This window comes from Rhinolophus ferrumequinum, chromosome 11 (assembly GCF_004115265.2).
Source record: "Rhinolophus ferrumequinum isolate MPI-CBG mRhiFer1 chromosome 11, mRhiFer1_v1.p, whole genome shotgun sequence".
Lineage (NCBI taxonomy): Eukaryota > Metazoa > Chordata > Mammalia > Chiroptera > Rhinolophidae > Rhinolophus > Rhinolophus ferrumequinum.
In genome coordinates this window covers 80,365,922-80,380,290 of record NC_046294.1, presented here as the reverse complement: position 1 = coordinate 80,380,290, position 14,369 = coordinate 80,365,922, and the positions used below count along the sequence as shown (strand labels likewise).

Sequence of the window (14,369 nt, the reverse complement as noted above, 5' to 3'; positions counted from 1 at the left end):
GTGTTCTCTGGTGGTGTGCTCCTGCTGGCTCAACGGTGGGGCCCCGCTCCGCACAGGCTATATTGGGTTACAAAGATGTAATTTCAGGTTTGCTGCCCAACCAGAAACCAGAGTGAATAGGTTTTTCCAGCCAAATGGTGTGAAGGCAGCTAAGTATATTCCAACATTCAGGTGTAGTGTAAGCAGGGTTTGAACAATTCCCTGTATGAAGATGCAGGTTTACAAAACAGATTTGCACTTCTAAATTTGCCATAAAATCCCTTTAAATCGCAAAAAGCTTTGTTATGCTTGAACTATATCATACTAAAACTAAACTAAAAGCCCATGGAGCAGGAACCATGTCTATATTGTTCTTTGATGTCTCCCCAAGGTTTAGTATCTGGGCAATAGTGGAGGCTGAATGCATGCATGTCTTTGGAATTAACGAACAAAATGTTACCTACATTTGTTAGATACACTTTACTGTAGGAATATCGTCCTGTAATTAGAAAATACCTCATTTCTGAGTTGAGAATGATATTGGATTAGCAGGAAGCAAGTGCTGTATTAATATCTCTAAGTCCCCAGTGTACAGTTGGTCAGAGAAGGCCAAGAACACAAGAAATAGGAAAATGCAACATTTGAAAACGTGAAACTTCCTAGTAATTAAACGTTTGGAAATTAAAACAGCCAGGAGGTACTGTTTCACACCTACTTAAATTAGAAACTTTAAAAAGTCTAAAAACCCAGTATTAATGAGATTACAGAGAAAGATGCACTCGTTGAGGGCACTAAATATTGGTTGTCTTTTACAGATGGCAATATAGTAAGAAATAGCAATAATGAGAAAATAATGTTCACATTTCCCCCCCAAAATCCTATCCTAGTATCCTTGAAGCATTCAAAACAAGATAAAAAAAAAAATGTTTTAGTATCTTTATAACAGTGAAAGAAATGGAAAAATATAACTATCCAAAAATGAGGACAAGATTAAGCAGGCACAGCTGCCTAACAATAATATGCAGGCAATACAATTGAATATAAAATTTCCAAGTTAAATGGAAAAGCACATTTGAAATAATATTGAGTAGAGCAATTATTGTTAAATTATGTAAAACTGCTTACAAATAACAATTGGAAGAATCAATGGAAAAATAATTGTGATTAATGAAAGGGCTATACTATAACTTTATAAATTACTATTAAAATGTAACAATTTTGAATTGGCCAAAATAAATTAATACTTCCACTGCATTTGAATTTAACAAATGGACCTAAGTTAGCCTTTGTAGGAGATAATCTTCAGTTTTCTGTTCACTTACTTAGGTAGACCTACTTAAACCTTGTTTTCTGTTTTTCTGTACATAGCAAGTTTGCATTTTGAATATGCTTTTGACAGGTGCAGTTGAATCATAGGAGGGTATACGTCAAACAATCCGGGGTGGGGGGTAAGTTGACCCCAGAGGTAGGCTAGGAATTCTTAGGTTTGTCAAATCAGTTCTGAGAAAATAGGCCTCAATATCTCTAAACAGATTGGATGAAGGAATTTAAGGAAAAGGAAGGTTCAAAACTCTAAGGTTTACTCTCTTGAGTTCTTATTTGTTTTATATGTAATTTATTTGCACGTTTATATGTAATTTCAAAAGAAATGCCAAATCAATGAATTCTCTTTGATAATAATAACCTATGTTGTGCTTACATTAGAAATACCAACAGTAAAATATCTGTAGCAATAAAGTAGTCCTTATCTCCACTCCCCAAGTAATGAGTAAACATGCTACCAGGGAGATCGCTTGAGGAAATTTACTTTCACTAAATGTAAATTGCTTTATTGATTAATTTCAGTTGATAAATGCAAGTGAAAATGATTAATAGTATTTAGTTTGCAAACTCCATTTTATTCAAATTTTTTTTAATTAGTTCACAAATCTGGTATATACAGGCAATTAAAACTGGTTATTACTTTGATAATCAGAAGCCTCTGGTATAACACAGTCTTCATGAAAACATTGTAAAACGGAGAATACACAGTAATAATCTCTTTGAAAGCAATTGTTGCAAACATCCATGTTTCTAAGAAAATATAACTTTACATATATATTTTAAGCAAGCTATACCTCTTACATAAATTCAGACAATAGAAGGAGTGTGCAATCGTAACACTTACTTTATGGAAAACAATGAAAACTATTATAATTATGACCTAAATGCTTTTAAGTAATCAGAGTCCTCTTGGATTGGAAATAGAGCATAAAGATATTTTCCCTAATTTACAACCATCCTGGGTCAAAAATGAGCTGAAAAGTTGGTCAGTAAGTAGGATTGCCATTTTCAAGTAAGTTGAACCTAAATTCTTTAGGTATAAATTGTAAAGTGTTCCAATTCCAGCTAATTTAGGGAACTGAGTGAAAACAGTCTTTTTTAAATGAAGACTTTTTAAGGAATTGAACTTTCTACTAAACTAGTTTTTACAAGAGGGTCTTTTTTAAAAATCTAACAGGGTTTTACAGATTAATTTAGAACTCTAAACATTCTAGTTCCTTAGTATTCTCAAAGAAATGGACCGTTAGCAGTAACAGGGTGGACTATCCACACAAATGCCTCTAGGGGACAATCTCCGAATAAGTCAAGAGGCATCCTAGAGTGCAGCCACAGTTTATCGAAGAGGAGACTGTCCAAGCTAGAATGAATCAATGCACACTCCTCCTCAGAAGGTTCCTCTGTCTTTAGAAACTGGAATGAGGATTAGCAACACATTTTACACAAGAATTACTGGAGTGACATCCTGTAATCGTGTTTAGTTATCACCTGTGGCATATGGAATTAATGAGTTAAAGGGGGAAAATTATCTCATTTTCTCCCCTGAACTCAACTTCAGCTTTCTATGGAGGCATTAAGGCCATGCAGCTCCTTTTCCAAAGGACATAGAGATAAAAGACAAATAAGGTAGAGGACTTTCTCTGATTTAATTTTCTCTGAAAAGGTAAATTCTACATAATGGTAAGAACGTTTACTGAAAGAGAACTGACAAGTAGAAACTGAATTAAGATACAGACATTCAAGATAAATTGTAATGGAAATACTATAACGAATTTTGGCCTGTTAACCCTCATGCTGTCTTATAGTAAAACACTAAAATTCATGCAACAGAGAACGTGGACTTTTTCTCCAGACTTCCTGGGAAAAAGAAACTGAGAATATACTGTTTTCTTCTGTTTGCTTTCATAATGAATTATTCTTGCTGTAGAATGACTTTCCCAAACTTTCGCAGTCATTTCTTACGAGAAATCATTTTTCAATAGGAGACCAGGTAAACTTAAATGAAAGACATCAGGTGTCTTTTGAGCTCCTTCTGCCTGCTTAGAGGAGCAATCAAATAGATTATGTAAAATTACCTCCACAACTAAAATGGCAGGTAGAATTGGAACAGGAGTTAGTTATCATTAGTATGCTTGTAATAAAATAAAGCTTATTCTGAAACCACAAGGGCTGATAAGAAGAAAATAGCCTGTATAAAAGCTACTGGGTTCTCTAGAAAATGGATACAGTATACAGAATGTGAGAATATACAGAACTCACACTCAAGTTATAAAAATAGACATGGTTCTCAGACAAAAAAGCTAATGAGTACAAAAGAATTCTCCAAACATGAACAATTTTAAAAAGACACAGTTATATAAAACAACAAAATGTCATCTCAGAGCTCGAACGAGTAGTCTGTTGAAATGGCTGAAAAGGGAAGATGAGCTAGAGACAGGTCAGGAACCCAGAACTGATCCGTCCTCCTCTTCTGGTTGGCAGTGTACATTGTTGGTCACAGGCAGGCAGACTGCTTTTGGGGGGCAAAACCTCTCTCTCTCTCTCTCTTTCTCTGTATGTAAAATGGCCAATTGGTTGATCATGTTTGGTGAATGAATGAGAAAACCCAAGTTATTAAGTAATCTCTAGAAATCTAACTATTTTCTTTTAGTTTCTACAGTTGACAGTGTGGCACAAGAGGAAGGATTCTAGGTTTTTTCACCCAGAATCAACCTTGCCATTTATAACTCATGCTCCATGCCCCATGGTTTCTTTTGTGCCCTAAAGGATCAGCCTAGACTAAATATATAATAGAAATTAACTCTGGCCTTTAAACGAAGAGAGGCAGACGACTAACTCATGCTTAGTACTTCATAAATCACAAATACTGAAATTAATGCTCTGTCTCCTTTTGACTGCCAAGGAGATGCCATGAGCCAAAGAAAGTCATGAGAGAAAGAAAGTCTAGAAGATATGGGTAGCAGCACCTTTCCATACCCGCCTGGATTTTTAAGGAGATTTTCACTCCTTCTTCCTTTCAAACATAAAGTTCATCAGTTGGAAGGAAAAAAAATAATGGCTCTAAAGTTGAAGAGTCCCCAGAAAGAACTAGCCGTACATAAAATATGCCCTCTGTGGGCTAAAGGACAAGTTGCAGAACCAGTTAAGACACAAGAGGCGGCCCAATGTCTTACTTAATTATGGTTTTAGCATAGCATAGCACAATACGGGCAGCCCTTTTTCCATCCAATGAACAATTCAGCACCATCCATGTCCAGTCCAAAAGATTCCTGAAGAGTGGCTTTCATCTTTGGTACCACCCCATGAGTTATTCTTGGTTTCTCATAGCTGCAAAGAAGCAAAAAAGCTGGTACCTTTGCTTTGTCTGTGAGTACAAATGCTGGGACTCTGATTGCTGCAACCATTGAGGCCAATTAAAATAATACTGTAACACACAGGAGTGATGCATCCAATCCCCAGGTCCAAATAATAGCAGCCATGCCCCTACAAGAGCAAGATCATCCATTCCTATTGGTTAAGGCCTTCGGTTTGTTGTCCTCAGAGTAGAATAAAACACTGCGTTCCCATGGACAAGGAACTCCAGATGAACCCATGGTCAACATTTGGACAGGGATTTTAGTACCACGTATGCCAGGCACCGAAACAGGACTGGCCTGTGGCTGTCACAGTTGGAGAAGCTTCTGTTTTGGCAGCACAAACTAGAAACTTCTTAGTGTATTCTAGTTTTAGTCCTCTTTCCTGAGTGAAGCTGCCAGGGAGTGCCAAGTTATACAAGCCCCAATCTAATATTCAGCATTAATTCTCTCCATGGTCTTCTTCCACCCAGGCTACAATCTTCCCTTCCCATCCAGGGATGGCATCATCATCGTGGAAAACCTAGAGAAAGAAAAAAAGCCACAATGAAAAAATAACAGTAAGATAGAGTCTCATTAAACAACTGCTGCTAATAAAAATAAGACCTCAAACTAAAGCATAAGAAAGTGTAGAGGAAAGCTTTGAGTTAGAGTCTATGTCCCTTTGGTTTCTGTCCCTAAAGTTATAAGCCATAAAATAATAATAATAATAATAAATATTCTTAGTTCCACATCTATAAAATGGTAAAAGCATCCCTACCAGTCTTTGCTCATAGAAATTTATATGAATTAATAAATTACTAACCATAGAGCACTGTGGGCTTCTCAGGAAAAAGCAGTAATTTAAGCATTAAAAAAATGAGAAAGGGGAAAATTTTTGTCCCGGGCTTTATAAAGAAAGGGTTCAAAAGACCAGTCTTAACATGTTTGCATTCAGTTCTCTTCATTCATTCATTTACTAAGCCACTAATAGCACAGGGTTATTAAAAGTTTCAGTGAGGAAATTTTTACAAAATAAAAGACTGGCTTTCCCAACTCTTTTCCTTCTATAACCACAATGAGGGCACTTGCAATACACTGTAACCTGATGAGTCAGGAAAAGAGCAATTTCTTAATCCTCAGGTGCCCGGACACCCGGAATCCAATTTGCAACTCCCTTGTAGTTTTTACTGGTGACACAGAAAGCCCCAGGCTGAGTCCAGAGTCCAGAGATAACATTATCTTCAAACAGATCAGACCCCAGGAAACTATGTCAGGATGTCAGCCCTCAAACCTGCTGACTGACTCCCCCTTCCCAATGTAAGAAAAAGCCAACCTAAAGTTAGGTGCAGTTGTCCACTGGAGATTCTGCCCCCAGCAGCCTCTCTGCCAGCACCTTTCTTCGTAGATAAATTTTCTAACTCCTATTCCTTGTGAGTCTGTGAATGCTTTCATCTTCTGCAAATGACCAGGGGTTAATTCTACACCAGAACATAACCCAGAACTCTCTTCCAAAAAAAAGAGCCAATTTTTGACAAATGGATTATAAAGAGAAGCGCAGGCTAAGAAAATAGCTAAGGAGTTAAGAAGAAGCACAGATGACTTTCCAGAAGTTCAGCATTTTTGTTATCCGAGAAACTACCACCACAATATACAGTTCCATATATTCGTACCTGTTTGTTTATTTTGCTCTACATAGGAAGCAGAAAGTTTTCTAAGATTTGTCTACGGATAGAAAAGTGACCCCAAAACCAAGCTTCGTTCAAGCTTTGGTCCTTTATTTTTCCTAAGAAAACTTTTTCCTTTTGAAACAAAAAATTCTATCCAAGTTTGGTCAAAATGATAAAGTCCTTGTCTAAAGAAGCTATCAACTTCTTGGGCCATGCCCTGACCTTCTCAGTTCACAGTAATCTGACTGGTCTGAGGCTCTGGGAAATTCCTCTGACCTGGTTAGGGAACTCAGGTACTTCTGGGTACCAGTCCGTGAGTAGGGGGCTTTGGGATTCAGGAGCAACCAATAATACCACCCAGACTCCCCAGGGATTCTGTACCTCCTCTTTGACAGTGCCAAACTCCGGATCCAGTGCTTTGAAGTGATAGCGGTGATTACCTTCCCGGTCAATAGCTGCTTTAAAATCCTTAAGTGTCACCTCCCCCAACCTGCAACAAAATAGACTGTTTATCAATAGGCTGGAAATATAAGGTGTTGGCTTTAAACCCAGGTCCTTGCCAAAGTCTCTTGAGGCAGAAATAGCATGGCCTTGTTAGGTCACTGTCCCTGATCACTCAGATGATTCTAAAACAGCAGAGGTGAGGGAACCAGTCACCATTAGGGATTGAAAATGACATTGCATATGGGGTGATCTGAGGATTTAAAATAGATTTATTGCTTCAGCAGCAGCCTTATCACTTTTCTCTGTTTTTCTCTGGAAATAAGATATAAGGCCTCTGAAATCTAATTTGTTGAACTATCAATATGTCATGTCTAAGTTCTCTTGATTTCCTTTTTTGCAACAATATTCCACTCTCTAGACTGGTTGAATTAAATCAAGATGTATCACCATCTTTATCCTTCTAGCTTTAGAAAGCTCACCTCTAACCCAGACCAAGTGAGCAGACTGCCTAGGAAAGGGAAATCCTATCACCTTTCTCAGTACTTGGTTCCGCGGTTTAAAAATCTTTATTTTAAAGCCATTTACCTTAGAATGGAGTATATTAGCTGAGGGTTTGAACGTGTTTAAACATGAATTCAATAGATTAGTTCCAGTCACCGAATAATAACAAAGATCAATCAGCAATCGCCCCGGAGTGCTACACTGCAATCCAAGGCCGATCAGCAAGAGCTCTTTTGAGCACTTAAAAAAACTGTTTTTCCTGACTTGGAGCATATTTGCTTAGCAGGTTGGAAGGATTATTATTGTGTCTGTGCCTAGCAACAAATCTTGACTTGTCCCTTGTAATGCCGCTGGTAAAGCTAGATCTAGAATCTCTATCTCCTCTGCTCTTCTCACTAGACCATACTTCTCAACTACTTCTCAGCTGGTTCGATAGGCAGTAACTAATGATTCTGCCTTCCTGTCCTTTTTTAAAAGAGAAATAATGATCCTAGAATCTCACCTCTTTGGTATATTGACCATGAAGGGCGTAAGTGACCGGTCAGTAAAATAGAGCACTTTAGTGCAGGCGCTGCTGACAGTTGGAGAGCTCTGTGAATGAGGCAACTCTGCAATCAGAGAGAGACTTTGTGTTCAGAACATTCAACTCTCTCCCAACCACCCCTCATTTCCAATTATTCAAAATGTCCCAGGAGAAGGAAGTTGCCTGAGGTCACAGTACAGTACATCCTTATCCAACACAATGTCCACAGGGCATAACACACAGGAAGTCACCACTGGGGTCACAAAGACAAGAGGTGCTTTGGACATGGACACCATCATAAGGACCATCATTTCTTACCCATTTCAGGTATTTCTAGCAGGGAAATAGCAACTGTTCTGACAGGCATTATTGCTAAGAATCAAACGATTTCAGCTATGGCAGAATGAACACACAGCAAGAGCTGCAGACATTGCCAACGTTTAGATTTTGGAGGTCAGTGGTAGAGAATGCTCATGCAATTCATTAAAAGAGAAATGAACAGGAACAAGAACGATGAGTGAAACAACCTTAGAAACTCCAGATTCTAAGGGGGCCTCATGCTTCCAGTCTAAAAGGTGTAAAACATTCCTTATCCCTTAGCTACAAAGGATCAGTATGTGTTGGTTCCATGGTTTTTAACTCAGGTCTCTTGATCCACATCTTGTCTCTACCCTTTGTATAGGTACGTATGGAAAAATTTTATTAATGAGTACTTATGATTATGACTTTAAGAGACCAGGAGAAAAGACCAATCAGAAACGTTTATCATAAGGACCAAAAAATAATAATTAAACTTCCATTAAAATCTCTCCTGAAATTCCATCTACACATATTTTCTTAACTAATTCCAGGCACTGATCCCAATCAAACTGGCAGCCACAGGAGAGCATTTCTAGGAAGGGGTTTAAAATAGGGCGAGTGTGAGGGATGAATTAATACCAGAGAAAAAAGACAAGGGGATATTCTCCCTTTGTAAAGGAATCACAGTCGTTTTCAGAATTTCTCTTCAAAGAATGCCAATTATTGAAACCTACATGCCATGACGCTCCTTTGACTCCAGCACCTAGAACAATGCTTGACACATGGTAGCTGTTTAATAAAATAAAATATTCACTTTTATCATTACATTTTGATTGATTGATTAATTCAATAAACGATTATTGCACCCTTACCGTGTGCTAGATTTTGAGAGTATAAAAATCAACCACATGTGGTCTCTGATGTCAAAACAGTTTATAGTCAGTATGGATGACAGATATGATTACAAATAATTACAATACACTAAAATCAGATTTGTATAAAATGCACAAAAAGACTGAAGATGGAGAGGTTAATTCCACCTGGAAAAGATCAGCAAGACTCCACCGTTGGGGAATCCTTAAACAAAGCACTTAAAAAAATCATCAGATAGAGATGTTGGAAAGGGCATTCCAAGAGGGAAGGATACATGTAAAGGCATGAAATGTGATCATGCATTTATAAAACTGAAAGTTAACTTATAAGGCTGGAGCACAAAGAATACGTTAAGAAGTTGTGGAAGATAGGGATAATAAAGTAGGGAGGGAGGGGCCAGATCACAAAGGACTCTGCCAGGCTAAGACATTTAGATATTAGTCTTCAGTGTTGGGGAGATACTTAAAAGGGACTAATATGATCAGGCTGGCATTTTAGAAAGGACAACCTAGCAGCAAAATATGGGTTGAATGGGAGGAACTCCAGAAACCAGTAATCCCATTAAGAGGCAATTAGAACCATTTGAAAGATGAGGTAGGGCAAAATGTAGTTCTAGAACCATAGAAGGGATGGATTTGAGAGAACTTTATAAGGTAAAAGTCTTGGTACTTGGGACAAAATTGAACATCAGGGAAAAAGGAAAAAAACAAAAATGAGAGTTATAATCTGGGAAAAAAGATGCATGGTAGTATGATTAACCAAGATGGGGAACAGAAATGAGCTGTTATTCATTTAAAATGTCTTTTGGTTGTCTATTATGTAAGTACTAGAGTTGCAAAGATAAATTAGATCCAATCCTCACCCTTAAGAAGCTCAAAGTCTAGTGGGGGGTAGGGGTGTGTGTGAAAGAGCAAAACAGTTACAATAAAATATAAAAATAATATTGCTATACATTGAATTCTGTCCTTCTAAAATTCATGTATTGAAGCCCTAAACCCCCATGTGACTGTAATATAGATAGGGCCTTTAAGGAAGGATTAAAGTTCAATGAGATTATAAGAGTGGAGCGAGCCCTGATCCCACAGAACTGGTGCCTTTATAAGAAGAGGAATAGACATCAGAGCTCTCCACCATGTGAGGACACAGCAAGAAGGCGGCCATTTGCAAGCCAGGAAGAGAGCTCTCCCTTACCAGAACCTGACCATGCTGGCGTCCTGATCTTGGGACTTAGTCTCCAGAACTGTGAGAAAGTCCTGTTGTTTAAGTCACTCAGTCTATGTTATTTTGTTATGGTGGCCCCAGCTGACTAATACAAATGTTATGTATATATTTTGAATAAATTTCAAGGAATGAATAATTATGATGTCAAATGCCACAAAGAGGTCTAGTAGATAAAGATAGGTTTGGTCATCGGTGAGAGTCATTAGTGAGAGTCGGTCATCGGTCATCGGTCATTAGTGAGAGTAGTTTCAATTGACTAGTAAAGAAAACTGAGTTGGGTTACACAAAAATTTCTAGTGAAAAAGGAAAAGAGAGTAATGAGGGAGAACGAGTCTTATGCAACACTAAATCATGATAAAATGATAATTGTTACTTCAGTGTGGCATTACTAGAAAAATCATGTACAAAACACTCAGAGAATGACTGACAAACATCTTTGTGTATGAAAATTTAATACATGACTTGAAAAGGCATCACAAATCAGTTTTAGCTTTTAAGTTTGGGTTTATGATTTGGAGTTAATTTTTGTATATGGTATGCAGTATGGGTCAAGGCTCGTTTTTACATGAATTTTTCCAGGACTATTTGTTGAAAAGCCTATCCTTTTGCCATTTTTTTTCTGGTTGGATGACCCAAACCTTCATTCTTTTTGCCATTAAAGAGCCTTTGTAGAAAATCAACTGGCCAAATACATGTGAGTCTATTTATGAATTCTCTTTTTTGTTCCATTAATCTATGTGTCTATCCATTCACCTATACTGCAGTAATTTTTAAGTTAGTTTTGAAATCATACAGAGTGGTTATCCAATACTTTGTTCATCTTTCTCAACTTTTTTTTTTTTTTTTGGTTATTCCTGTCCCTTTATTGTTCCATATAAATTTTAAAATCAACTTGTTTATATCTACAAAAACTCTGGTAGGATTTTTATTGGAACTGCATTGAAGCTATATCACTTGGGGAGAATGGACTGTCTTAACAATGTTGAGTACTCCAATCGGTAAACATGGTCTATCTTCCCATTTCTTTAGATCTTCTTTGATTTATTTCATCTGTTTTAAAGTTTCCAACATAGAAACGTTGCACATATTTTGTAAAGTTTATACCTACATATTTAACATTTTTCGGTCCTACTATAAATGGTATTTAAATTTTTTTTTCTATTTCCAAATATTCATTGCTACTATATAAAAGCACAATTGACTTTTTGTATAATGACTTTGTATCCTGTGACCTTGCTAAACTCACTTCTTATAGTAGCTTTATTATAGATTATTTGGGATTTGCCTCATAGACAACTATGTCATCTACAAATAGAGGCAGTTTTCTGTCTTCTTTTCTAATCTCTATGCCTTTTCTTTCTTTTTTCTGCATCTATGTTCATTAGAGATACTGGTTTTGGAATCAGGGTAAAATAAAATGTGTTAGGAAATGTTCCTTCCTATTCTATTTTCTGCAAGAGTTTGTGAAGAATTGGTATTATTTTTTCCTTAAGTGAACCCATCTGATCCTGGAGTTTTCTTTGATGGATGGAGCATTTTCAACTACAAACTCAATTTATTTAATAACTATAAACCTATTCAGCTTATCTATTCCTCTGAGTAAGTTTTGGTAGTTTGTGACTTCAAGGAATTTATCCATTTAATCAAAATTGTCAAATTTATGAGCATAAAGTTATTTGTTCCTTAATTATGCATTTAATGTCTACAGGATCTACAGTGGTGTCCTCTCTTTTTAATAATGGTAATTTGTGTCTTTTCTCTTTTTTCTTTGGCAGGCTGGTTTATCCATTTTACTATACTTTTCAAAGAACCAGTTTTTTGTTTGATTGATTTTATTCTAATTTCTGCTTTTAATATCGATTTCCATTCTTATATTTATTAGTTCCTTCCTTCTGCTTTCTGTGGGTTTAATTTGCTCTTCTTTTCAGATTTCTTAAGGTGAAAGTTTAGATCATTTAGAGGGTCATTGATTTGAGAACTTTCCTCTTTTCTAATGTATTTAATGCTATGAACTTCTCTCAAAACACTGCTTCGGCTGCATCCCATGAATTTTGATATTGTTTTCATTTTTTTATTCAAGGTATTTTTAAATTTCCTTTATGAATTTCTCTTTGACCCATAGGTTGTTTAGAAGTATGCAGTTCAATTCCAAATATTTGAGAATTTCCAGATATTTTTCTCTTATTGATCTCAAGTTAAATTCCATAATGGTCAGAGAACACTTTATATGATTTCAATTCTTTTAACTTTATTGAATTTTGTTTTATGGTCAAAATATGGGGCTATCTCAGTCACTGTTCCAAATGTACTTGAAAAGAATATGTACTCTACTATCATTGGGTGAAATGTTCTTTAAATGTCAATCAAAAGAGTTGATTGATAGTGTTTTTCAGGTTTTCTATATTCTTATTTGATATTCTCTTCACTAGTACTATTGATTACTGCAAAAAGAGTATTAACGTCTCCAACTGCAAAACCTTTCTATCAGTTTTTACTTCATGTATTTTGAAGCTATTATTAGGCATACACATTCAGGATTATTATGTCTTCTTGGTGAATTGACCTCTTTATCATTGTATTATATTTCTATACCTGTAAACATTCCTTGTTCTGCAGTATGCTTTATCTGGTATTAATAAAACCACACCTTTTCATTAGTGTTTCCGTGGTATCTTTTTCCAGCCTTTTACTTTCAACCTAGTACTTGTGTTATTATAGTTAAAGTGGGTTTCTTATAAACAACATATAGTTAAATCTTATTTTTTCATCCAATTTGAAAATCTCTAATCTTTTAATTGATATGTTTAGACCATTTATATTTAATGTACTTATTATATGTTTGACTCAACAACAAGAAGCCAACATTGATCTGACAAAAAGAACACTAAGTGGGGTAACTGAGTAAAAGTCCAACTTGTGGCTTGAGTAATGAATGGGAAGTAAGGATGAAAAAGAGCAAGTGTAGACTATTCTTTCAAGAAGTTTGATGTAGGAAAATAAGAGAAAAAAGTCAGTAGTGAGATGGCTAGTGAGTTACATTAATTTTTGTATCTTCCGATGAGAGATTTCAACTAACATGTGAATACATATATCAGATTAACACCCTAGTTTACAGGCTGCTGTGAATTTATTTGTAGTATTTTTTTTTAAAAAGATTTTATTGAAGAAGGGGAACAGGACTTTATTGGGGAACAGTGTGTACTTCCATGACTTTTTTTTTCCCAAGTCAAGTTGTTGTCCTTTCAGTCTTAGTTGTGGAGGGCCCAGCTCAGCTCCATGTCCAGTTGCCGTTGCTAGTTGCAGGGGGTGCAGCCCACCATTCCTTGTGGGAGTCGAACTGGCAACCTTGTGGTTGAGAGGATGCACTCCAACCAACTGAGCCATTTGGGAGCTCAGTGGCAGCTCAGCTCAAGGTGCCGTGTTCAATCTTAGTTGCAGGGGGCGCTGCCCACCATCCCTTGCAGGACTCGAGGAATTGAACTGGCAACCTTGTGGTTGAGAGCCCAGGCTCCAACCAACAACTGAGCCATCCGAGAGGCAGCTCAGCTCAAGGTGCCGTGTTCAAGCTTAGTTGCAGGGGGCAGAGCCCACCATCCCTTGAGGGACTTGACGAATTGAACTGGCAACCTTGTGGTTGAGAGCCCACTGGCCCATGTGGGAATCAAACCGCAGCCTTCGGAGTTAGGAGCATGGAGCTCTAACCGCCTGAGCCACCGGGCCGGCCCTTTTTGTAGTATTTTGATTAAGTGCTTCATATATACAAAAGGATTTTTCCAGGGAGGAAAAATTTTTGAAAAATAATTTCTAAATATTTAGACTTCTCTACATTGGCAGTTTATACTAACCTAAATAAAGTATTGGAGAGGATAACAATAAAATAAAAAGCCTCTCAAGAAAACATGAGTGACTGTTCCAAAGCAATGCTGGAAAAAGGAACTGAAACTAATTTTCGTACTAACAACCTTTGTTTCATTCCCAGTGTAATCCCTTATTCAAGAAGAAAATATATCTGGAAGCTTGAGAATGCTATTTTACTTACTTGATAAAAAAATTCTACTTTTCATATTTGTGTAAACATTTTAAGTGTTTTACTTTAGGTTTTGTTTTTAATGTGTTTTTTTAAATTGTATATGTAACATACAAAATTGGTTACAGTTAGCTTTTTACTATTTGTTTTTTGTAAATTATTTAGATATTTTTAGATTA

The 14,369-nt window shown here is 36.6% G+C and overlaps 1 protein-coding gene across 3 annotated transcripts in view; it reads right to left on the bottom strand.

The window, feature by feature from the left end:
- Positions 1–1,896: 1,896 nt before the first annotated feature.
- Positions 1,897–14,369, bottom strand: part of DIXDC1 (DIX domain containing 1) — a 74,521-nt gene continuing 62,048 nt past the window's right edge. For 2 of the 3 annotated variants that reach the window (XM_033120540.1, XM_033120539.1), the window contains 3 exons: positions 7,749–7,854; positions 6,683–6,791; positions 2,884–5,175 (listed from right to left, as the gene is read on the bottom strand). In XM_033120540.1, coding sequence (XP_032976431.1) covers positions 5,095–5,175; positions 6,683–6,791; positions 7,749–7,854 — 296 coding nt within the window. In that variant the 3' untranslated portion in view covers positions 2,884–5,094. Of the gene's footprint in view, positions 5,176–6,682; positions 6,792–7,748; positions 7,855–14,369 lie in introns of all 3 variants that reach the window. The other variant, XM_033120541.1, reaches the window with a different exon arrangement.